This window comes from Thunnus thynnus, chromosome 20 (genome assembly GCF_963924715.1).
Source record: "Thunnus thynnus chromosome 20, fThuThy2.1, whole genome shotgun sequence".
Taxonomy (NCBI): Eukaryota; Metazoa; Chordata; class Actinopteri; order Scombriformes; family Scombridae; genus Thunnus; species Thunnus thynnus.
This window is the reverse complement of record NC_089536.1, coordinates 17,248,874-17,275,314: the sequence shown is the minus strand read 5'-3', so window position 1 is coordinate 17,275,314 and position 26,441 is coordinate 17,248,874. Positions and strand designations below refer to the sequence as shown.

Below are 26,441 nucleotides of genomic sequence, written 5' to 3'. Positions count from 1 at the left end.
CAATATTTGCCTCTGACTAGAAGTATAAAGTAGCATAAAAGAAGAAATACTCCAGTAAAGTACTTTATAAATGTACTTAGTTACCTTCCACCACTGCTCACAGGGTAAAATTTCCCCCTCTGACGACACCTGCAGCATCACGTTATGCTGTTTAATGATTAAAACTATGTTCCTCTGCCCAGATCTTTGTCCTGATTGAAGCCAGTTGAATCCATTTTAAGCACACATGGAGTAAAAGGAAAAGGTTTTGCAGAAATTAACCATTTGAAACTTGTGACAAGATGCATTCAGCATAATTATAGAGGTACACATTCGAAGTTTGATTCCCTTCTCAGACGCTCTTCCCAAAGCTGTGGTAAAACTAATTTTTCAGATTCTCTTGAGGCTGACAGAAAGACAGATGCTACTTCTATAATGAACTGAACATATAAATTAATGTAAAATAAACAAAAAAACACAGACACACACACACACACACACACACATATTTTCGGCCTAAGAGAATTGCATTATCTGATGCAAAGGGTAATGATGATGAACACATCATTTGGGAAATCACTGTCAATTTCTGGGGTAGTTTTCAACACCTGGATCTCCATCTTTCCTTCCTTTCTCGCTTCAGCTGTTTATCACAGTCCCAAAGTTTGTTTATCAGCTTTGCTCATATTTTAGTATCAAACAAGTCCATAATGTTCAATAATGGTCCTTTCTTTTCTGTGATTTAATCTGCCAGCCAATCATATTTTATACTCCCAGTTGTTTTTATTAAATTAAATTATCTCAACCTCCTCAGACCCAAAACTGCCCGATACTGGTGGAAATACTGGTTGTGCTATTCATAGTGGTCTGTATGTATGCATCTAAAATACAGAACATATTTAAATATGTAAAGATAATCATTGCACTACAGATTAATCTCTTAACCATAACTCATTTAAATGGGAAAACGCAGCTGAGTCTGAAACACCAGGTGTCTTTGTTTTCTCAACAGGGCAGAGAAGGAGGCTGTTTGTATACAACATTTCTGAATACTGAGGAGGATAAAAACTCCCGACAGAAGAGTGACCCGGTACTGGTAATTAGGGAGACTGTCATTCAAACTGGGAAGCCTGAATTCAAGTCCTTCTGACAGGAAGTAACTTTTGTGGGAGCGTTCTTTCACAAAAACTGAAACTCAGCAGGATTCATGCAAACTGTTCTGGGTCACAGCGCTGTGGAAAGAGAAGACTCCTTTTGTATGTGTATGTGTGCGCCAGCCTCGCATTGTTGTCATCTGACATTACAGATTTTAATTTCACATGCTGCTTTTTATTTAAACTCCAACTCATTGCAGAGGAGCCCACAAAGCATGAGTCTATCTGCCGCTGAAAAACAGAAGGAACGACAGCAGCTAATCTCTGATCAGTTTTCATACTCGTTCATTTTGTTGTCTTGAACAATGACAATAAAGCTCTATCTATTTACTCACAGCGAGAACTCCTAAAATAAATAGTGAAACATCAGAAGTGACTGGACACAAAAAACAATACATTCAATGAAAATGGCTGTATTTTAAAACCATACACATGAAACAAAATTCAAAAAAGTGGCAAAAAAGTATGCCTGTTTCCATAAAAATATTTGTTAAAAAACATTTACAAAACGATAAAATTACATAAACTAAATACATAAACTAGGCACACGTGTAAGGGGATAAACCTACAAGGTTCGAGGTTCAAAAACAGAGCTGTGGCCCTCAGAGGCCCCGCACCTCCCACAGCAGGATCTCATTATAAGCCACAGTGAACAGAAGAGTCCCAGAGGGAGAGAAGTGACACGTCTGCAGTGAGTCGCTGTGCTGCAGAAAGTCCTGGAACCTGCCGCTGGTCGACTTGATCAATTTCAGCACTCGCTCTGATAAGAGATCAAACATGTTGAGAAATTAATTAAAAACCTGCTCCAAACTTTCATTTCTGAAATCGAATTGAAAAAGCTTGCATTTCATGGTAAACAAGATCAGAGTTTACCTTTTGATCCCACAGCTATGAGTTGACTCTTGGAGGACAGGCTAAAGCATGTGGCCCAGTGAGGCAGCGCAATCTTTTTTATTATCTGGTAAAAAAAAAAAAAACCAACATATTGTCTGAGATTAAACACACAATTGTGGAACTTTCTGCTGGCAGCATCTGTACAGGTATGAGAAATAATGACACAGTGGGAGAGTGAATCAGGAGAGAATGATCTGTGGCACCTGTTTTTTAGCCAGGCTGTAGAAGGACAGCTCTTTCTCTACTCCGTAGCCGGTATAGACCACCAGGCCAGGGTCTGACGGGCAGAAGGCAGCTAGGGTTGGAGGCGGGGTGTCATCCTTCAGCACAAAAAGTTGACAAAAATATAAGATGCTTAAAGATCAAACATGGACTGAGCTTCTAAGGACTTACAAAACAATAAAACAATATGCCGGAAACTTTAAAAAAAACAAATAAAACACACAAATAATTTAAATTTAGGATAAAACAGGCTAAGAGAAAGTATCATATGCACATGTGTGGCAAGTGTCAAGTCAAATTTAACTCAAGTGTTATCTGATAGCTGAAGGCAGTTTTTGTACTTGACATCAGCTAAAATTACTAAAAGCATTTACTTTAAGAGAGTATTTTATGGCTAACAGGTTAGGGTACGTATCAGCCCAATTGTTAAATCTTAAGATTTTCTGAAATATGCTAATAAGTCTTTACTTAACAGAAGGGATGCAGAGTATCAGTGAGACAAAAGCATGTAGGTGTATGTAAGGGATATACAGCAGCACTCAACATTTGGAGTGACATTTCTAGTCATTACCGTGTGCTACTACTTAAAATACAGATGGTACCTCAAAATAGGCCGGAGCAGGAAACGTCAGCCAGTCCAGCAGATCACACTTCTCCTTCAACCAATCGGCCGCCCACACACTGACACGTCTGTCAGCGCTGGCGGCCAACCACATCTCATTTCCCTCCAGTCCAAAATTCTTACACTGGGGATTAGAGGATGAAAAAAAAAATGTCATAAGATGTTACAAGAACCAAAGGAAGAATTTCAGAGAACGCTCTTTTTAAAAAAAAAATGTTTAAATAGCATTGCATAAGATTCATGAAGCTTGTTTGCTGTAGCTGCGGAGAGCCAATAAAAGGAAATGTCAGACCTGTCAGCAGCACTTGTGCTGGAGAAACCCAAGTGCCATTTCATTTTCCAATTAATATAACGTGGTGATGAGGTGTCGCATAAATGAAGCACATTAGAGAAGTGAAGTGGATATAAAAAGACCCTCTCAAAACAAATTGTATGTATGTCTATCCAGGAATGAAGACATTAACTGAAATGTATTCAGTGGTTACTTTCTATTACTGGTTGATATTGTGATTATCCACTATTGCATACAGCCAGTTCATGACAGAGTGTAGATCCTCTGGGAAACAGAGGTGATATGTTTTGTGTTTGTGCTAGCATAAACATAAGAGTTAATTCAAGACAAAGTGGAGAGTTGACATTAGCGGTAGCATGACTGAACATACACAGAAAAGAGAAAAACCTTCAAGGAGAGTCAAAGAAATGCAGCACAGTTCAGAAACACCTCAGCAGTGTGCTCTAAGAATCACATTTTGAAGTCTATCACTCTAAATGTTGCTTATCAATTCAACTGGAACCTCTCTCCATGTTTCTATTGTGCTGCCAGGTTAAGCTCTGCTAAAGCTCCACTCCTTGCTCTGATTCTGTGAGCTGACCTGTTCATTCACACACTGGATGGTGGTAATGGACGCTCCTTTGTGGTCCCTGATGACACGAATAGTCGCTCCATTCACAGGGCTGCTGATGGCTACCAGACCATTCTTCCCCGCTGAAAGGATCACATGACCTGCAGGAGAGGATGGGAGGGGAGGGGGGCAAAGTGGGGCCCGCAAAAAAAGTTCATTACAACATTTCATTGATGCAAGTAAGACATTTACTGTAAATACAGTGGATGGAAGGGTTGTGTGGACAGTTCAAGGTTCCTCCTCACCGTCGGCAGAGTACTGGACAGCAGTGACAGACACATGATGAGGATGTAGCTTCATCTCCATTTCTGAAGAGGAAAGCCGGAAGATCCGCAGGGTCCCGTCACTGTATCCTGCAGCCACGCATGCACTCTCCTTACTCGAGGCAGGGCTCCAGCACACACAGCTGCAGGACTGACCAACAGAGACATACAAACTTTGAAGTTCATACAGGGTTCACACTGATGTTCAAGATGGAAAAATGTTATCCCTTATTGGATCGTTGATGGTTTTTAGCTTGAATAATTCCAAAAGCACTTTTATATTATTTTAAATTGCTTAACGCAATACATATTTGAATCAAGTTGTACAATACAGTCTGCTATATTTGTAAAATTTTCGATATTCTGGTATTCATTTCCATGATATTTCATAGAGAAGGTAATTAGAGTTGTGGCTTGGTGCTTGAAATCAAATCTGTTTATTCCCGTGTATTGCCTCACCTGGTTAAGCACCTGGAACTGCACGACTAGTTCGTTGCTGGGGGCCGACCACACCCGCACACTGCCGTCCTCGCTGCAGGTGGTTAAGTGGCTCTCATCAGGGCTAAACACCACGTCATTAACCTGGACGACAGAGAGGAGTACACACAGAGAATGACGTTGTGTGTGTGTTTGAGACATACTGCAACATTTTCCCCTACGTTTCACCAGGGCTACGTAACCGGTCAGTCTGGATAATCATGTTAGTATTAGCAGCGCTCCCCTAGCCTCTGAGGAACAGAGCTTTCTCCATCACGTTAGATAACTTTCATCTGGCATTTTTTTCGGGGTTGCTACAGTCTCCTGCTGCACCCAGACCCACCATTTCTTTTACTTTTTTAAAGTGTGAAAACATGCTTTGTCTCTTGACTTGATCAACAATCAATGCAACTGAAATAGATATGATAGATAGATATATATGTCTAAAATAACATGTTGATAATAATTAATTCCTGAAGCAGGGTTTTCCACAGTCTATAAGCCCTAATGGCAAAAACACATTTAATTGATTTGAGTAGGCCCTTGAGTTTGACAAAGAAACCAATTAAATGGTGAAAGGCAGCATTTTTACAGCATTAAAGTAGCTTCATAATCAAATGTTTTTTATTTCTTCAAGGTTTGCCGAGTTTGTTTTGTCTTCCTGCTGAAAACAGAAAATTTGTAGGTGTTATTTAACTTTTCCTGCTGTTTCTTTGCTTTAATTTAATTTAAAATGGTTCAAATGCTTGGTCCTGAACAGCTGCTTCCAAATAGGAAATACTTCTCTTCTGTGGGTGTTGCTTTTGATGTGTGATTGACAGGTCAGTAATATACCTTCACACTGCACACATATCACATCAGTAGGAAAAGCAGGTGTAACTAATCACATTAATGAAGTCTCTGGGTCATCTTAATGTGTCTGTGATCAGCATGCACAGTATCAACAGGGTTATCTGCAGTGTATTATGGTGGAGGTGGGCTGCCTCACTTGAATTGAGGACCATTTCTGATAATGTGAGAAAAAAAAAAGAAAGAAAAATTCATTCAAAGTTCAGTAAAGAGAAAAAAAAACCTTAATCAAATCAATATTTGCTGTGACCAAGCTGTTCAAATAGTGCCAGTTGTCCTCAGTACACCTGCAAACAGTTTTTCAAGGTACTGGGCAGGTGGGTTGTTCCAAGCATTCTGGAGAATTTGCCACAGTTCTTCTGTGAATTTAAGCTGTCTCATTTCTTCTGTCTCTTCATGTAATCCCAGACTGACTCCATGATGTTGAGATCAGGGCTCTGTGGGGGCCAAGCCATCTGTTGCAGGACTCCTTGTTCTTCTTGTCACTGAAAATAGTTCTTTATGTCTCTGGCTGTATGTTTGGGGTCGTTGTCATGCTGCAGAATGAATTTGGAACCATTCAGACACCTCTCTGAATGTATTGTGTTATGGATATGAATCTAAACATCTAGTGCCTAAAACTTTTACACAGTACTGTGTATATATATACATACATATGTTAAGTCCTCCAGGAGGAAGTTCTATTAATGAGTTGAATGGAAGGTGAACTTGACAATCTCTGTAGTGCTGTACAGAGCTTTTTAAGAAAAAGCTCTACATTTGGCTAGATATTTCATCATGAAAATGTAAAGCATTTTTCTCAAAATGAGGAGGAATATACTGTGTATGCAGGTAAGATTTCAGCCAAACTGGGCTTTGTAAACAAGATTTAATGCAGGATGTAGAAGCTTTTTTTATTTTGGGGCATTTTGTGGAACCAAGCAACAGATGTTTTTCCCAAATAAACTAAAATGAAAAATGAATTGGCAGTGATACAAAATTTGCAAATATAGCTGTAGCTTTTGGCAGACATGTAACCATGGTTACATGTGTAACCTGCCATGAGCATGAGCAGATGATGCCATCAATCCATGAGGGCTAAACTCAGTCAGGATGTGTTTTCAAAGTTTCCCTAATTTAAAAAGACAACTTGCAATTTTGACATCATCAATGAACAACACACTTATCTCCGAGTATCGAGCTCTATGATCCAGCACCTTGCAGAGACACAGAATGTGCATATGGTTATTTTTCACTTCCCCAATCTCAAATTTGTACCTTGCTCTTGTGCCCGCTGACCAGCCTGATGCTGCTGCTGTCTGACCAGTTGATGTACCAGAGGGTTCCCGCTGTAGTGCCAACAATGCCCATGTCCATTGTATTATCAAAAGCTGCGCTGACCGTTGTCCCGTCCAACATTATCTCTTGCTCCAACACAACCATGGTCCCACTAAAGGACAGACACAGGCGACCAGAAATAAAGAGCTCATTATTAAACAGAGACATGGCCACTTGAGGATGAGAGTGTAGCACATTCAACATTATTCATTCTTCTCATCCTTCTCATGTACATTTCCAGGTCTATATTTATATTCTGGGGTTCTACTAGAATATCTTTGCATGAATTACAGTTCAAAACCTCCCTCAGCCTCGTTTTAGCTTCTGTCTCTTTGAGACCCCCTTCCCGATGAGCCTTCCTCCAGCTCCGGAGGCTACGTAAACAAACAGTAGTAGGATTTCACTTCTTTTCTCGTTATTTACTCAAAATGTCAATTTCTCAAATACATCCATACATGTTAAAGCTCAAATCAGATTTGAAATGTGCCAGTGGACAACGCAAACAACCTTAGCAACAAAGGCTATAGAACGGACGTCTGTTTGTGGGCACATGCAAACGATCACACATCATTACAAGAACGAAGTAGAGGTAATTTTACAAACCAATCGTTCAGAGCAGGTTGAGGATTTCGACTTTCAGGTAGCATTTTTACATATGTTCACCTCAGGTTTTGGAACTTTGACCATGTTTAACATAGACATCTGATATCATGACAGTATAACAATAACAGAAAAGCATAAAGAGCATATGTCCCCTTTAAATGTATCATTATTATAAACTGGAAGAAATAAATCTTGTTCAGATATAAGAAACTATCAAATATCACAGTGACATCACTTCCTTAAACTTACCTTAAGAGATTGACTCTTATGTTATTTGATGTCCTTCTTTTTAATTATTTTTCTGTATCTCTATGTCTCTATTAATAGAGACTTGTGGGAGGTGTATAACTCCACTTCCTATGAGTCTTTAATATCCAGTATGCACACTGTCATACATGAGAAGGAATCACAGTGTAGCTTACAACTCAATAATATCACAATGCAGACCCATGATAACTATGGTATAAAATACAGGTGATTCTGAAATATGCAATGATGCAAGACAGTTCAATTATATGCAGTGGATAAAAACTTAAATGTATGAAAAGCACAAGTCATAAATTCACTATACCTATTTACTACATGCTTTCCCTTTTGCAGAATTTTATAGAAATGAAAGTGATCAGGTGTGTTCCTCTGTGTATCATGATTAAGAATGGCATATATGTATACATCACATAAAATCATTTTAAAAAGAGGTTACTGCCTAGATAAAAAAACGGGAAGGATCATTAGAAAACGAGCTACAAACCTGTCTCCTACACTGGAGACCTTCCCCTGAGGCTTCACACCCTGTACAGCTTCTACCTCCCACAGTCGCAACCAGCGGGTGTTGCTGCCTGTCAACAGACGGTTCCCTCGACACAGCAGCACTCCTACATCAAGAAACCATATCGATCCAGTTACCATTAGTAGAAACCCAGGACCAAAATATATGCAAGTCACATGACAACAATATTTTAGTTTATTTTACTAATTGCACTAAAAAGTATATAGGAAGCCTTTCTGTACCAATCTCCCCCTCATCAGCTTCCCAGGTCATGAGGCAGCGCTGTGTCTCAATGTCCCAGACACAAACGTGTCCTCGATTGGTGGCGGTGAACAGAAAGGAGTCCATGTGGTGGCACAGAGCTGTCAGCTCCACATCACCCACCTCTGCTGGTGCTCTCACCCTCTGGACCTGCAATGGTGAAGGAGTGGTCAGTCCTTAAATAGTAAAGCAAATGCAACTAAAATCTTTACCCGATCAAAAAGTAATGCAGTTTTGATGTACTAATGTACTTTAAATATTGTAACCTGAAACTATTTCCTTTTTAAACAAACAATGAATATTCATGTCTGGTTGAGTATTTATTTTTTGTAGCATGACTGGCAGCAACAAATATGACAAGAAACTCATGTAAATCCCATGTGTTTTCATTTTGCCTTTGTTAGACTGTTTGACAGTCTAGAGTGACAGAAACATGGGGAGAGAGAGCCTGTCATCCCCCTCTGTCCCTCACTCAAAGCGGGGGTACTTGTTATAGTATTTTTATTTTGTGCCCAGTGAACAAAATGAGTCTTCAAACTGCACATACTGCGCTTGATAATTTGCTCTTGATCTTGAAAACAACAGGACTGAGAATCTACAGTCATGCTAGTGACTAGATTAGCTAAATGCTAACATCAGCATGCTAACATGCCCACAATGACAACCCTAACATGCTGATAATGTTTACCATGTTCACAGTCATAGTTTATCATGTTAGTATGCTAACATTTGCTAGTTAGCAATGAGCACACAGTTCAGTTGAGGATGATGGGAATGTCAACAGTTTTGTCAGTATTGTTGTCCCCAAAGTTATTACAATTCATCCTGAGGGAGACATGGATTTGTGTACCAAATTTCACAGCCATCCATCCAATAGTTGTTGAGACATTTATCTCAAAAACACAAATGTGAATCTCATAGTCAGTAGGATTCATCCTCTGGGGATCAGGAATGTCTACCCATCTAATACATCAACATTGCGATCCCTAGGACCAGGCTGCTATCATGCTTCAAAACAAAACAGTATGAATTCAACATCCACTTAAGCTGGAGCTTTTGGCTACATCATATGTTTTAAGCCAACATAAACAAGAAGTCATAGAGGTGTTCACAATTAGGCCTGATTATTTTCATTATCGATGAATCTGTCGTTTGGTCTTTAAAATGTCAAAAAATGTTCACTGTGATCACTGTTTCCCAAAGCCCAAACTGTAACCTCAAATGTTTTGTTTTGTTCCGACCTACAGTCCAAAACCCAAAGATAAACTAAACGATTAATCAACTAATTGTTGCTCGGAATCATGAAAAGTTTGAACACCTAAATTTGCAACTAAAAAAGAGTAAGTGGACATTGAGCTGAGCTCTTCTGAGTTCAGTGATTATTTTCTGAAATAATAAGTGTGTTTTTCTCTGGTCATTTACCTTGAGGTCTACATCCAGCCCATGGCTGTGCATGAGGCAGAAGTAAACCCCTTGGCTGCCAACGCAGGCCAGCTGGCTGGCTGCTGAGGGGCTGAAGGCTGCGTCATGGATCGGCCCTGATAAACTCACACTGGACAGCATCTGGAAGGTCTTGCTGCTCCAGAGCGCCACCTCTGGGTTAGTGAAGTCTCCTACAGGGTTTTGAGGGAGAAAAAAAAACAGTGGTCAAAGTTTAACTTAAGAGAAAAATACTAATGACTGATGGTTACAATACTACTGCATAGGAACATGTTTTTGATATTTTACTGACCAACAGAGAGGAAGAAGCGATCATCCCGGGAGAAAGCGAGACTCTGCACTGCCCCTCTGTGGTAGGAGATGGTCTTACGACAAGCTCCAGTCTGGACATCCCAAATGCAAATGAGGCTCCTGCTACCATTACTGCCGCCTGCTGCCGATGCCACTGTCTGGATAAGAGGTAACAAAGACACAGAGCACCATTCACCTTCATTGATAATTCTAACACGAACAACACAAAGTTGGTTAATAAAACCAAGATTTCTGACAGTTACCAATTATCATAACTCTCAGTAGTAGTAGCACCATGATTTTGAGAACAAACAGAGCAAAAACAGCCATGCTCAAGCAGCAGCTTGAATCATATGATATCATCTAACAGGACCCATGCTGAACAAGAGAAGTCTCCTGAATTGTTCCTAGAGATGATTCACAGATGTTTGATCCAATAGCTTTTTAACACACTATGTTGGACAAAGACGTTAATTTTAATGGAAGCAGTTTCTTTAATACTTTGATTAAGCAGCCTTGTGAATTTCCTTTAGCAATTTATATTTCTTTGTGCTGATTTTCATAATTGTATGAAGCATAGCAAGTGTTTTCAAAGCCTCTCACTTGAACATCTGTTCTAAGAAAAGACTGACTGCTGGCACCCATGAGCCATGACATGTGCTAAGCACAAAGACCTCACACAGCAATGACTAACCAAACAGTACAATCAAGTGTAAAAATGCATCCACCCACTGATCAGACGTGCACTCTGGTCTCCTGGTAAGAAGGCAGTAAGTGGACTTAAGGATGTTAGTTTTCACAGAGTTCATTTTCTCGCTGAGGCACCTATCCCCTGCAGAGACTAAGCAACCAGCTGAAATACCTGAGTTCTTCCCCCACTGAGCTGACCAGTTGAGGCCGGTTCAGTCTATTTTGATTTAGTAACGGAGCATTTGCTCACCATCTGCTGTAAAACTTCCCTATAGTGTCAGATGTTCACAATGGGCAGAATTTGAGAAATACAGAGGTCATGAGTCTAGCCCCGCTATACTGGGGTTCAGGGGTTCAGGGGTTCAGGGTTTCGGGGATTCGAGATGATGCCAACCTTTGTTCACAACACACCATACAGTAGTTTTGGCAATTCATCACTTTAATTTAACATTTTAAGAAATAGAGAAAATACCGATTACATGACCTCACTGTACTAAGTGGTAGATACGGGCCTGTTCACAATATATGTTTTATATATGTTTGGTGATTTTAGATGGTGAAATCAATGTATTTTGCTAAAAATTAGAAACCTGTCCAGTACAGTAAAAAATGAGTGAACTAATGTGCTTTTAGACCAATAAAAATTCAACCTTGAGGTTGAACATTTTGCAGTTAACTGCAATTTCAGACATCCATAGGCATGTATTAACAGAAAAATAAAAAAATAAAAAAAATCAAGGTAGATGATCATGCTACTGTAATAAAATTCTCACACTAAGGATGTTTTATCTTTTAATTTTCAGTGGATGAACAGATTGGCCTATCAGTCACTGAAGGTCTCACCATGTTGAGCCTTTTATCCAAAATCAACTCAGAATGTACTGTGAGTGGGCACAATGGGTCAGGCTGGTTTTCCCAGAAGACTGAGAGCACTAATACAGTTTGTCCAACACCTAAACCAGTGCCTGACTATCAGTCTAGCTTAACAATTTTATATTCAATGTGACCTACATCCCCAGCTGCACATTCACTGTTTAAAATGATAACCGCAATGCTCAAAACTGTCAGGAAGACAAAACCTGAGTAGAGAGCTCTTTGTCATTACTGTCCTACATTCTGCGTTTTAATTAGTTGTTATATAACTGTGAAGTCTCGAGCTGAGAGAGGTACCTGTGCATCATTAGTGACTGCAAGACAAGAGATCTCCTCACTGTGGCCCTGCAAGTGTCTCTGACTTCCTGTATGAAGATACTCCACCACCACCACACAGCCGCACGAGTACGCAAATAAACCTGCAACAGGAATTATTACAGGATAAGTCAAAACAATCACCAGTCTTTCTTCTGTGTAAATTTAGTCAGTTTTCAGAGTTTGAAGTTTAATTTCATTTGTTCATTGGTCATAGCTATAGTCCAGATCTAAACTTTAACATGAATTTTTAATATGAATTAAAGAAGTCACTGAAAACTATTGTAGCTGTTAAACTCCTTTTTATATGTACATAAATTCTCATGAGAGCCTCAAGTTGTGAAATCAGGTGTTATGTTTACACCAGCATTTCCTGCTAATTCTTGTATCTCCTCTCTTTATAGTTTTGTGGACACTTTGTAAATGCAATTTTTAACTCATGAAACATTTTCTACTGAATACATTCATACTACACTTCTCACGTCAACTAAGCACTTGGATTTAACAGCCAACATTTTACACTTAAACTGCTCTAAAACAACACTTTCACACAGTTTTTATTTTACTTTTGCTTATTATGCAGTATATTCATGATAACCTTGGTCAGGGCTCCACACCATGTTGCCACGCCCATTGCCATTGTAGCCAATCACTGCTTTCAGCTTTATGCCCTCTTCTCCTGGATGTGGAGTCACAGCAGCCTGGATTGGAGAAAATATTAAGACTGAACAGCAAAGACACTAATATATATAACATGGCTACAGTCTATCAGTCTACCTGATGTTCTTTACCTGATCAAGAATGGAGGTCTTAAAACGTGGGAAAAAGTGCCTGTAACAATCTGGACGTACTGGCGTCTTCCCTTTAAACTCTACTAAATGACACAGATTACACAGAAATATACAGCAAGTTATTTATAAAACTCCAAATCTGCCATTAAAAAAACAGGTCAGCTTCTTAATAAGGCAGCAGGGGACTTGCCAGTGTCCAAATGACTGGTGTTCTGGGGAGAGGCATTGACCAGCTCTGTGACTTTAAGGAAGGACGTGGCAGGTCTGGGGTTAGAGGAAGAAGCTGGACCAGTGGCTGGGACGGGCACGGTTGTGATGGTTGGGGTGTCATCACAAAGAGACAAGGAGCCCAAAGCTAAAAGAGGGAGACAGGAGAGAAAATATGACTGATTTAAACTTAATAGTCAAGTCCCTGCGTCCACTCAACACCTCTGTTTTAGCCATTACCACCAGATACACAAGTGTTGCACATAACTCTTGGTGTTGCTAAGCAACTAGTGAAATGTGAATGTTAAAATATTCTTGGATGCACCCAGATCTGAAATAATTCAGCTGGAAGCATCATTAAGCAGCATCTGGGTAAACAGTCACATCCCAGTATTTGCTGACTGTTATTGTGCTTCCACAGTCAGCACTACAATTAAAAAGTCATTAGAAGTCCATTTATTTTCCATTGGCCTGACCAACCAGGTAAACTCCACCAACATGTGGAGGTTCAAGACGCCAGCAGCAGCAGCTGGCGACAGCTAAAGATTTTGCAATAATCTTAAAAGTTCAGTTTCTATGCTGCCTTGTTCCTCCACCAATGAGTTTAATTCTTATACAGTTATTCCACCTTGCAAATGCTAAATCATTTCAATGTTGACTACAGTTACTCAAAGCTGCCCTGTTCTCTGTAACTGTTTCTACAAGGAAAATTTCAGCTAAAGCAATGCTGAGCTAGTGAACACACATCACTGAGGATAATGTTAATCTTACCTAAAAATTCTTTGGAGCAAACCTTTCCTCCTTCAGTTCAATAAAAGTAAATAAAAGAAATCGAATGGATCATCATCAAAAGTTTGCTTCCAACTAGTGTGTGATAATTGATTTTAAATGCTGAATGCAAGTTAGAAACACAGACCTCTCCTTGCACTACTCAACACTACAACAATGTCAACAAGTTGCTATTGTCTACTAACTAAAAAATACTCAATCAAGCATTTTTTGGAGGCAAGGTTATCAATGTAACTAACACCTAACTACTGTATAGGTGTAAATTTACTCCTGACTTCTTAGCTAAAGTACTACTAACTCAGTAGTCATTGCAAAGTGATGAACACCGAGGCAGATTTGTGTAAATGCATCTTTTTTTTCTCAAGAATCACCCACAATTGTCAGGTTAACGCAAACCATGAACAAATTGCTCACACTGTGCACAAAGTCATTGAGTTTAGTCAGCTTACCAAAACAATAACAATAGGTGTGATGTGTTGGAGGGAAATTCAAAATTGGAACAGAAAGCTCTTACCACCCTGCTCAACTTGGTCCATGGTGCTGACATCCAGTCGTGGTGGAGGTGAGGTGGGGAGGGGCGCTGTCTGTCGAGGCATCCCATTGGACAACTGAATTCCATGCACCTCAGCCTCTGGTTGAGCTGTTAAGTCAAAAAACAAAACATTTGAAATTGGTAATAATGAGACAATGTCTAACAGGTACAAATTTTACTATGCTAGTGTGACAAAAAACACAGAATGAGTTTACCTGATTTGGCAGCAGAGGAGTAGCTTACTCTGAGACGTGAACTGCAGGTAAAGACAGAGTATATCAAACATTTACCGATAAAACTTGAAAGTGTAACACACACACATTTATAACAAGATTCAAACATTCAAAAGGGTTTAGTACCAGCTGTCAGTTAAAGACCCAACAGGGTTTGCAGGGTTTGCCAGGAAGTCCCACAAGAAAATGGCGTCGCCCACGGAGACTACGCCGAGTTGGTCAGGGGTGAAGCTCACCTGGCGGATGGGCTGACTGTGGCCTATAAACATCTGGGACACAAAAACACATTTGAGTTCCTACTCACTGAATATTATATACTATAATATTGATAATACTACTGCTAAATGAAATGAAGACAGCATAACGTTTTAACTATAGAATTGAACAGTAAAATAACTTTTAACATCAACATCCATACTTGTGAAATACATGTGGGGGCAGCAGTGACTATCAAATATAAATCAGTGGAGAGTTAGTGGTTAACATTCTAGTCAGTAGTACTCTAAAAGATTTATATTCTTTAATTTTTGACTACCTGTGAGTTAATACCAAGCTGCATGTTATAATCCCACACTTTCACAGCATTGTGTCCTGCTGTCAGCAAGAATCGACTGTCTTCACTCACAGCCAGGGACGAGCACTGGTGTTTGTGCACCTTAGACACCTGTTAGGAGGACAGAAATCCAGTCAAAAGCAAACACTCCAACATATGTTTCAAAAAGGAAAAAATGATTACACTGTACACATCAAAACATATTTTCCACATTCCTCTACCCCGCCAGCTTCATGTTATCACTAGTTCTGCCAGCTTCTAGTTATGTTGTGCTGACACCCGCTTGTTCCTCCAAATTCGATTGTAACTATGACAATATCATAGTATGTGACCTTTTACAATAGACTATACACGGTCTCACTAACTTACAAGGTATCCACATTTACAATTCTAAAACATTATAAGATCACTACTGTCAAGCAAACAGAGCTATTATTATTTTTCGAGTATGAAAAAGACAGAACAGAACAGGCAGGGAAAAGAATCAGCATGATAATGAGACCTTTCTTTACATCTCTTTCTACCTCTCAAGTTAATGCTCTCTCTTGGTTCTTCTTAACATGTCTTTTGTAGGGCACACAGTCAGCTAATTTGTTAAAGTTGAGCAGTGTTACCTCCCGCAGCAGACGGCCTGTCTTGGTGCTAACCCAGAGGATTTTGTTTTCAGATGTGGCAACCAGCAAATGTTCAGTGGAGGCTGGGGAGAAGCAGACTTTCAACGCAGAATCCAGACGGGGGCTCTCTACGTCCAAAATACTCACATCTACATGGAGCAACTACACAGGCATGGTACAGGAAGACAACAAGAAGAACACATAGAACAACATGATCTCCAAAGCTCACATGATATGATCAATATATTTTAATTGGTGGGAGTGGCATTTTTGTTTGTCTTACATACTTTAAGGAATATAGCTTTGTAAAAAACCCCAAAGGAGAATGCCACATAACCAAAGGGTGATGCTGCCTCTCCACTAATTCATCAAGTCTTAAATCTCATCTCAAATTAGCTGAGCAACGTGTCAAATGGTATGCTGCTGTGAGGTGACAGTGTGCAAGATACCTCATCCAGAGACCGTGCATCAGCGATGGTGACGATGTACTCCGAGGGACCAACAAAAGCCAGACAGAGGCTGTCACTGCTCACCGTAAGAGCATCCGGAGCACGCTCAGTGCCTTGAGCTATCATATTACCTAGCCAATCAGGTATTGATTGTTAGTCAAACAATAGTGAAGTTGTCTGCCTGATATGCTAACTTATGTCTGTGATTCAAACTTCCTAAGCTACACTGGCAGAATATTTACTGTAAAGTCTAGTTAATTAAATAAGTGAATTAAGGTACTCACTTAAGATTTCATAGAAAGTGTATTTTAATCTAAGATGAAGTTGATTTAAGTTCACATTTCTGATAAGTGTTACATCAAATCATGTGTGTTGGTGAGTGCGTGTGTATACATACACACAACTCTGATCACGCTGTGTTCTTCCTCAGAGGAGTTGTAGAGTGCTAGAGAGCCCTGGGAGCCAGCGCTGTACATGAAGTCTCCATCCGGAGAAAAGGCGAGACCCACCACTTCGCCTCTGTGCTGCCTATAATGTGTATGTGAATAAAGAGACAAACACACAGATGAGAACATAAAAGCAGTCATTACTGTCTCAAAGAGGTTACGCTCCAAAAGCAGGAAATACCCATTTACAGTTAAAAGAGCTGTCAGACCTGTAAGTGTTATTTATGTTAAATGAGAATTGCACATACATGGCTTTACCATCAATGGAAAGAATAATCCAGCCACTGTATTGAGCTTTGTATATGAGCAACAGCATGCCTGATTATTATAATAAATGCAAATTATGCCCCTTACACCTGGCCCACAGCTGAGACTGGCTAAGCTGAGGAAATAAGGTCAAGCATTGTATCTAGCTGTGTTTTCCAGTAATTAGACACAGCTTAATATCCTGTACTATGGCAAATAGAAATTGTGCCCGTGCAAAGTTTTTGTCATTGAAAACAACAACTGCAGCCAATATTAGAACTTCTATTTGCAGGTTTGTTCACACGTACTTGTGTTCAGCCAACAGCTTGGCACTGGAGATGTCAAAAACTCTGACGATGCCGGAGCTGAAGCCACAAGAGAAGATCTGCTCGCTGGGATGGAAGGCCACTGAGCAGGGGCTGTCTTCTGACACAAAGTCATACAACTAAGCACAGGAGACAACAAGACAGACATTTAGTTACATAGTAAGTAAGCCGACAGTAACATAATGGTACCTAATAATGTTAGTGTCAGTGTCTTTACTTTAAATATACTGAAACTGAAAGATATTGAAATTAATGGATTAATTAGTTCAACAAATCACATAAACACAATTTATTGCAGTCTTTCAAAGCAAATGGGGTGTGGGTGGCCAGTTTTTCCAACAAACGCAGACAAACTTAACAACTATCTCTCCTAATCTAGTGAACTGACAAAACTGCCAGGGAACAACAGCCTTGAGCCTTGCATGGCCTTGCTTCAACAGAGAATGGACACACAAAACTGGAGACTGAAGGCCAGTGTCTAGTTTTCTTGTCAACATAGACCTGAGCCTTTTGTCTGGCTCAATAAATTAAAAAACAGTGTCTCTTAGATGGAATTATAAAAACATTCAATTGATTTCTCTTCAGCCCAGCTGAAGTGCTTTATTCATAATATTTATGAATAAAGCACAAAAATAGTAGGCTGTGGTTGTTATAAAAATGCAATAAGACTTGCTGAGAACATGGAAATGTGGTTTTCATTGACCTGATGCAAGGAATCCATATTCCAAATGCGCACTGTGCCATCAGAGGAAGCTGTTGTGAGATGCCTGCGAATGCCATCCACACTGAAGCCGAGCACAGTGTCTGTATGCGACCTCATAAGTGTGTTGTAACCACGGCTGCTCACATCAAGGAATCCCAGGTTACCAGTAGAGGTGGCTGCCAGCACCTGAAGACTGTCTGATGAGACTGACACCAGGCTCACAGGTCCCTCATGCTCTGGAAAACAATGATATGTATTTCTCTGAATAGGTTCTTGGGTGTATGTTAGCAATACAGCAGATGCAACTACACAAAAGGAGCAAATGAATCCAATACTGGGCCATAGAATGATTTTCAGAGAACATTAAAAGCAAATGTTTAAATATAAAGTATTTATGATACAGCTAAAAAGGCAGAGAAGTTGTTGAAGTTTGCGTTGAAGCCAGCTGTTCCTGTGAGTCAGTGCAAATCTTATGCCAGCCAGAAACTAGAAAATGACCATCCATACATTAATGAACTAAAAATTATGTTACTGCCTGGGGGGTGGAGTGGGAACTATCAGCTACTGTTAGTTTGCTGCAGTTAAATGTTATGCCACGCCCCACTGTGCTTACCAGCCTCCAAGAAGACAGCAGAAAAATCGAGAGGCCAGAGCCGCAGGAAGCCATCTTCAGAGCCTGTGGCACAGAAGGACGACGACACACTGATGCTGTTGATGGCGATGCCTGGACCTGGACACACACACACACATACAACTTGATGTCCTCTCAGGCAAGTTTCTACCCAACCCGCTGCTTTGAACTACTGAATAACAAACACTTTATCTCTCCGACTGATTTCAGACCCACCTGTGTTAAAAGTCCATTTCTCCCTGCGCTCTGCATGCTGCTGCTGTGCAGGCGACAACCTCCTGACATTTCTAATAACAACTCTGCTGTAGTCTATCTCGAAGATATGGCCGCTCCGGCTGCTGGCATATCTATGGTAAAAATAGGACCTTGTGATCATTAAGTTTGCAGTCAGATCCAGAACATATTTATACTTCTTCCCATGATAGATAAGTCCTGTATTCAGACTGGTGTGCTCTCTCACAGTGTTTGATCATCAAGATGCTGATAGGAAGAGTTTCCCTCCTCAAACGCCACATCAGTGAAGTCCAATGAGTGGTAATCACCCAGGTTGACAGGACATGAGCGGAGTGTCCCATTCCGCACTCGCCACAGACGGATATTGTCACGACCACACGACACCAACCTAAAACCAGAATCAAGCACACACACAGAACAACTCATGCTCTTAGAGTTGTGGTTTACAGACAAGCTGACATGGGGCCTATTTCCTCTTATCACTTCCACATCTTCATGCAATAAGAGTGTGAGAGTGGACCAAAATCTGGAGAGACACATCTGCGGAATTAACCATAACCCCTCATTCCCCTCAGGATACCTCTAGCAAGGAAAACACACTGCATTTTAACAACGCTTCTGTATGTGCAGTGTGGCTTTTCCTATACCGGCCTTAAAAGCTACATCTTCTAAATCCGATTAATGTCCCACCGTGTCTTCCCGGATGCTGAAGATTTAACAACCTACTGAGAGCTTTAAGGGATCACGAGTTCTGTGAATGCCAGAGATCTGGCTGATCTGCCCTGAGAGATGCTTGAGCACCGTGGAGTCGTCTCACTATCACAGCAAACTGCCATAGCTACCAACCATGCTTCATATTATGCTAATGCAGCATTCCAAGGTCTTCATACTCTAAATAATGACACTCTTAGCTCTTTGGGTAATATAATGATGACTGTATTTAATCTTCCTTTGTATTTTCAGTGCAGGAATCTATTTTCTCATTTCTAAGTAGCTTTAGTCATTGATCAGTTTAGTTACTGATCACTCGGTAGCTCTCCAACTAGCTGTTACTAATACTGAGTCATGCAAAGTGTGATGATTCAACCAATCAACATACCTGTGAGATCTACATCCTAATCCTGCAAGTACCTATGGAGAATATCTAGGTCTTTTTCATATCTCCATGTGTATGTTGTGTGTAAACGCTGTCAATAATATCTATAAGTCAGTAAGTCTAATGTGTTGCCTGTGTGTATATGTCTACGTGCATGTGCAAATCTTTTAATATCGGTGTCCCTCAAGTTTCAATAGCTAGAGTAGTGGCGGCTTACTGTCTGGAAGTACGTCTCCATTCAATATTTGCCACAGACCTCTAAAATAGTGTCATACAGCCTTATGCAAGATGTGCAAGGTGGGGATCATTGGCTGTCAACGTTACTCAACGAAACAGAGCTGATGATCCAATGTGATCAACATCTGTGTTTTGTTTTTATGTTAACTTTAACTTGTGGCATGTTTTTATTGTATGTATGTTTTTATGGTCTTAATTATAACTTTTATTCCTGAGAAGCACTTGGTGCATTTTATCTGAGAAAGGTGCTATACTAAATAAAGTTATTATTATTATTATTATTATTATTATTATTTACTCTCAACAGGTCAACAGATGGAAGGATATATGCACAAAAATGTTCCAAAATATGCAAATGTACACTGTTGTTATCAGAAATAGAAACAGAGAGAAGAGAGGGTACCTTGTATCATCAAAGAAGGCAACCTTCATGGTGTGGACGTCCACATCTGTGTGTGCTTTGGCTAAGATGGTCACCTCTCCACCTTTACTAACGTTGAGAGTGTTCCACACCACCACCATCTATGAAAAGTAAACAGAGGCAGTCAGCTCACAGCTTTGCTGAGTCACAGACTCTAATAAGGGCGAGCAATTTATAGCGTGTCATTTAAGATTATAACAAGATGAGTCATTTTACTGTAAGTAATGATATAAGGTGTTGCTTAGCGATTTTTCTTCTGGATCTAATGATACCCACAACTCTCAACAGAATCTGTAGAGAGTCGTGATTCTGGGTGCAGCTAGTACTAACTGCCTTTATACACAAATGAGAAAAGAAGCCCTTGAATTTTCATGTGGGCAAATTTGCATTTGTGGCACTTACGGTTTTACTGTGGCTGTCTTTACCCACTCCGCAGAGAATGCCTCCACTGTATGAAAAGCTTTGAGATGGAAAAAAAGACAAAATTAGTGCAAGCAAGCAGCGGTCTATGTCAGCCCAGAGCTCACTGTGTATGTAAGATAACTGTGTGTGTATGCAAATGGTTACCTAAGAGAGGATAATGAATGTGCGTGAATCCTGAACATGGCCAGACAGTTTCCTTTGTTGTAGTTCCATACTCGAACTACACTATGGTTGCCAGTTTGTGCTGAGGCGAGCACTGTTGTGTTGCCATTGAAAGCCAACGCAGACACCTACAGAGAAAACACACGGACAGATGTTGCAAGAATATCATTTCTGAAACACAAGAGACTTCTCTCTGTTTACTGAACACATGGAACTGCATTCGAAGGCCAGGGATTAGTTGAATTACCTCAGCACTTTACTTAGGATGCTGCCAGAGTCAGCTGTGCCATCCTATACATTGGAAGAGATTCTACTGCAGCGGAAGTACAACACATCACAGCTCATTTACCTTATCAGTGTGGCCGATGAAGAATCTCTGCTGGTTAGAGGATATCTTCATAGAGACGATAATCGCGTGACATGGATATACTACTGCATCTCCCGATTTGGTCCACAGGACCTACAGTATAATAAAGTACGGCAGACCTATATAAGTCTTTTGTGTAATGCATTTTATTTGTGATCTTCAAAGTCAAAAAGTATGTGAAGCAAAGTTGATAAAGGTCTCTCTCTAAATGAGCCTACGCATTTGGTGGTGGCTCCTCCAAAGCCGATGATTTGACTGAGCCTCAGGATTGGGTCTGGAAGCAGCTTTTAACAAAGAGAGCGGGAAAAATAAAAATTATTAAAAATGTCTCAGCAGCTCCTTTCATTTTAGTCTCCACTGTTCTCAGCTCTTACCTGCTGTTTGGTGTCTTTGGACGATGATGAACGGACAAGATGAGCGACAGGAGTGCAAACAAGCTGGGAATATAACAAGACCAACAGTGTTTCTACACAACCGTAAGAGCTATCTTGGAGTCAAGGACATGCAATGTACAGAACATGATGTACAGAGAGAGACAGTAAGAATGTGGTATATAATGGGTTTCCTTTTGCTTTTAAAGTATGGTTGAGTGTACAATCTTGTCAGTATGAAGCTTCACCTCCTCTTCACTTTCCTCCCCATGTTTGCCAAGGCCCTCTTCAGGATGCACGAACACATGAACGCCGTCGTCATCAGCATCACAGGGTGGCCTGGGTGTGAGTCGATGTGAGATGGAGCGTGTTGACTCCTGCTGATGTTGGTCATCATTATGGCAAAGCCAGTCACCGCTCTGGTGCATGGAGACCACACCCAGCTCGGGTATGCTGGTCACCACGGGGGGTTGATTCCTCGGGAGCTGAGGAAGACAGAAGGAGGAAAAAATAAAAATGAAAAACAAACACTTCAGCTCAACCATCTGCCATATCTTTAGAGACAAATTTGAGCAGATTGGAATCGCTGTGGCTTGACAGAAAGCTACTAACTGTTATCAATCTTACTGATTTTGGGGTGGTGATCTGCTGGATGAGGGACACACGATCCTGAACTGGTTTGCTGAGGCTGACACAGCGGGATTCTTCTCTAATGGGGCTTCGATGGTTGGAGACATGTCCTGGGAAAGAGAGGAATATGGAATTGAGTAATTTACAACACATTTTTATTAAGATTCAAGAGAAGTGTGTGTGCTTAAAGTAAAAGTAACTGGATCGTCAGAACAGCTCTGATCCTACAAATATCTTCAGTGGTAGTGATTTTAAAATTTTAATTAAAAGCTCCAAAGGCTCTAATTTATGTTGATAAATAAGTAATAAAAATAATATGGAGTGGGATGAAAAAAAAGATATAAGCATACTCTGTTCCTCATGCAGAACTAACTAAAAATGTATTTGAATTTCTTGTAAATGAAAAAAAAACACACATTTTAATAAGTCTCAAGGAAAATCTAAAAAAAAAAAAAAAAACACAAAAACAACAGACAAAACAGCATTGCATGCAACAACATAAAAAGCTTTAAATACTTACTGGCATCTTGCCTGGGATTGCCTTTCTGAATGGAGTCAAAGGGTAACTTTGTTCCCTCTGAGGGAAACCTGTTGGATTGAGACAAGATGAGAGAGTCCATGGCAACACAGCGTGACATGGCAGATAACTGTAGATTAGATAACAATAGACATCGGAATAGATATTACTTTATACAACAGCTATTCTGAGCAAATAAATCAGATTGGTCATATATAACTGCCAGTAGTGTCTATAATAATAAAATGAAAAATTCACCTTAAAGCTTTTCTTCTACTGCTACATCACCTGTATGTTATCCATTGCAGAACGTACCCTTATTCACTATATAACTGAGTGTTGTGTTTTCCATTTTGGTAACCCAAGTTGACACATTTACAGTACAGAATTACTCTCCACATGGATTTCTACCTGTGTAATAGTTATGTTGGCACAAAACAGTCAACTAAAGAAGCTGATTCTGACCAGTTCACATCAAAACCTCATGTTTATGAACGTTTTAGGTTGTCAGATCTCTACTGAAGCTGCACTGATAAAATTATTACTAATAATTTAAAAAATGTCCTTAGTGTTACAATATTTACACCACCCAACAAAATATTGTAGGCCCTGAAATACAGAAAAGTGGTTCAGGGTATATGTAGCCTTTAGCATAATGCCACTTATGCACATGCTGTTCCCACGTAAGGTTACTCTACCTGATGCAATCATAGAGGTCATGCCAGGAGTTTCCCTTGGGCACAGGAAATGCCATGTCTCTGGGTATGGGACCTGTACCCTGAGAACAGGCCAGACCCATCAGCTTGGCTTCACTGAAGGACACTCCTGTTGAAAGAGAGGTTTGGACAAAGAGATGAGGAAGGTAAAGCTTGTCATGCATGCACAAAGAGGACATCACATTGTTTATTCAAAAATCTGAGGATGCACTCTGGATGAAGCTGCCTTCATGACACTGAATGACAGATATGTGAAGGAAATGTTCTTGTCTTGTTTGCCAAGGCAGATATTTGGATCGTTGAATTGAGTGATTTGAATAAGCAAGTCTTTATGATCGAAAGGGTTCTTTCAAAAATCCCATTAAGCCATATTTTCTTTGTCTGTGACGCTGAAAAATGTCGTCTTCATTTTCTTCTTTCATACACTGAAGTGCCCTTGAAAGAGAAGCACGGGTACATCTTTGCATCCAAATGACAGCACATGTGGATAGGTGCATATAGATTATATATCTGTGTTCCTATCCATAGTGCTGGAGGACATATGTAAACTCAGTCACTTGGATGATGGGAGTCTCACCAGGATCTAAAAGCAGGTCACTAGTAAACATGTTTTTCACTGCCATGTTGGCACAAAGCTTGACGCTCTTCAGGTAACTGTAGCAGCGGTTGAGGTAGAAATGGAGTGTGTACTGCAGATCCAGTGTCAGACAGGTCCAACGCACCGAAGTAGGGGCTGGACCCACCAAACCTAAGCCACATAAACATAAATACTGTTAGTACTGTGGCAATACATGCAAGATTATTTACTTAAACACAAAAGTAGCAGTAGTTTACTTTCAGTAAGCACATTAAGTGATTAAAAACGACATACAAATAATGGTTCATGCGTATAAGTGTATGTGTGTGTCTTTTACCGTGTCTTGCGGACTTAGCCGTACTTTCATAGACTGAATCCTTTGCAGCTCCGCAGAGGAAAGGAAACTGAAGTGATGTAGGTGTAGACTTGAACTCTTTGAACATGTTGGAAAAGGAGATACGGACCACCTGGCCCTCCTACGTACCACAGCACAGAGAGAGGGAAAGAATTAGGAATTTCTATTAGATCGAAATGCCAAAATATTAAAAAGGCATGATTCGAAATGCCAAAGATTAAAACTAACTCTGTTAAAGCAGAGCTATGGATTAGACTCCCAATGCATATTAAAATAAACTCCTGTCACATGACTATAAATACAAAAATGAAAGGAATTTCTGAAATGCTAGATCATATGGACAGATAAATTAATATATCCATTGATTTCATCAAACATACACATACTTATGATCATCCAACCATATCAGGATCCATACCTCTGCAGCAACATCCAGGGTGACCACAAAATATTTGCCAGGGGTGGGCCTGAAGAGAAGGTAAAAATATTGCCCTGTCAGCCCCAGAGACTGATGGCTGTGTTTGGGTATCAGGATGTAGCTGTTGGCAGGAACAGAACCCCTGATCCGAAACACTGAACACTTCAGCTTCTTGTCCTGAACGGTTTCATGGAGAGAAAACACAAACTTTGGTGTTAATACTTAACAGTGATACTACAAATAAAATCTGTCTTTTGAGAATCAAGCTCTCACTTCTTTTACACTTGAACGTTGGCTGAGGATTGTTTGTTTAGCATATGTACTTTCAGGGGATATCGAGCCTACGCATGGAGGGCAGAATCAAGGATTATGCTACAGTTTGTTTTGAAAAGTTTATATGGAGGTTGTGATACTCTTTTCCACTATGAAAACTAGACACTGTTGGAGTCCACTGTATATTACATGCAAATCAAGCTGACCACACAAACTTTTTATAACCACCTTTCCAGCCAACAAGGCTCGAGTGTTTGATATTGAAAAGATAGACAGTCACTTTAACCACCACAAGTAACTTATACTGAGCATCACCAAGTTACCGTGTATGTTGACACATCTCCCTCTTTTGACGACTTTTTCCAGTCTTCAATTCGGACATGTTTAAATATGTTGACATAAGGATGCTGCCAACCTGCGAGGTCAAAACAGGGTTTAGTAGTAATAATTATAGCAACATTATGGCTCGTAACTCAGTTATTTGTTGTTGTATAATTTAGTATTTCCCTTAATAGCAAATTTAAGTGAGAACCTAAAAGTTAATTTTACCTTTTGAGGCCATTGATAGCGAATATCGCCAATGGGAAATCCACCTGTTGAATCAGTCTTGCTGCAACTTAGCAAAACTCAACACAACTCGAACAGCTAACTAGTGTACATTTAGAGGTATTAGCTTGCAAACAGACAGCTATACAACCGGTAAAGCTCCTTCTCCGTTTCCCAATGATTAAAACGATAAAAACATTTTGTTTCACATCACAATAGGATGCGAGGGCTTTTCCAGTTCTCCCGGGTATCGAGTAAACGACAGGTTTGATTTGACAACTACCGCTGTAGTAACTATGTGCTTCCCGCTCCAGCGTCCGCCGTTGCCAACGACAGCACGGCGCTAATGACGTCTGTGCGTCATGATCGTCGAGCTGTCGTTGCGCTGGCGCTTCTGGGTAATGAAGTTCATAGAGAAAAAAGACCGCATAAGAAACTGGCATTTTGGGACGACGAGAGCAAACGAGCTGTAATTCAACAGCCACAATATGTTGTAAATAAGATGCACAGTTTTAAATTTACAGACTTTCTTGAGTTTCTGTTGACTGCATTGTTTTCTCTCTCATACCCATCTATCAGATCAAATGATAGCCTAATTTTTTTGGCAATTAATTGGTGACCCATCCTACATCTTATGCACTGGTTCCACCACACACC

The 26,441-nt window shown here is 40.2% G+C and overlaps 1 protein-coding gene across 1 annotated transcript; it reads right to left on the bottom strand.

Annotated features, from left to right (window-relative positions):
* Positions 1-1,286: 1,286 nt before the first annotated feature.
* Positions 1,287-26,122, bottom strand: wdr90 (WD repeat domain 90). Its single transcript, XM_067576288.1, has 43 exons — positions 25,788-26,122; positions 25,562-25,653; positions 24,966-25,142; positions 24,530-24,668; positions 24,193-24,363; positions 23,598-23,724; positions 22,903-22,970; positions 22,380-22,492; positions 22,001-22,237; positions 21,756-21,818; positions 21,600-21,665; positions 21,364-21,474; positions 20,997-21,142; positions 20,832-20,889; positions 20,412-20,530; positions 18,902-19,063; positions 18,658-18,788; positions 18,424-18,540; positions 17,811-18,046; positions 17,090-17,226; positions 16,487-16,617; positions 16,090-16,220; positions 15,641-15,802; positions 15,009-15,137; positions 14,600-14,742; positions 14,456-14,496; positions 14,223-14,348; positions 12,903-13,067; positions 12,713-12,795; positions 12,520-12,622; positions 11,904-12,025; positions 10,045-10,201; positions 9,735-9,925; positions 8,294-8,462; positions 8,034-8,157; positions 6,620-6,791; positions 4,496-4,618; positions 4,019-4,187; positions 3,744-3,874; positions 2,852-2,995; positions 2,231-2,347; positions 2,007-2,091; positions 1,287-1,893 (listed from the first exon to the last, which is right to left on the bottom strand). Exons 1-43 carry the CDS (start codon positions 25,798-25,800, stop codon positions 1,736-1,738), a joined length of 5,559 nt encoding a protein of 1,852 aa, XP_067432389.1. The 5' UTR covers positions 25,801-26,122; the 3' UTR covers positions 1,287-1,735.
* Positions 26,123-26,441: the final 319 nt, after the last annotated feature.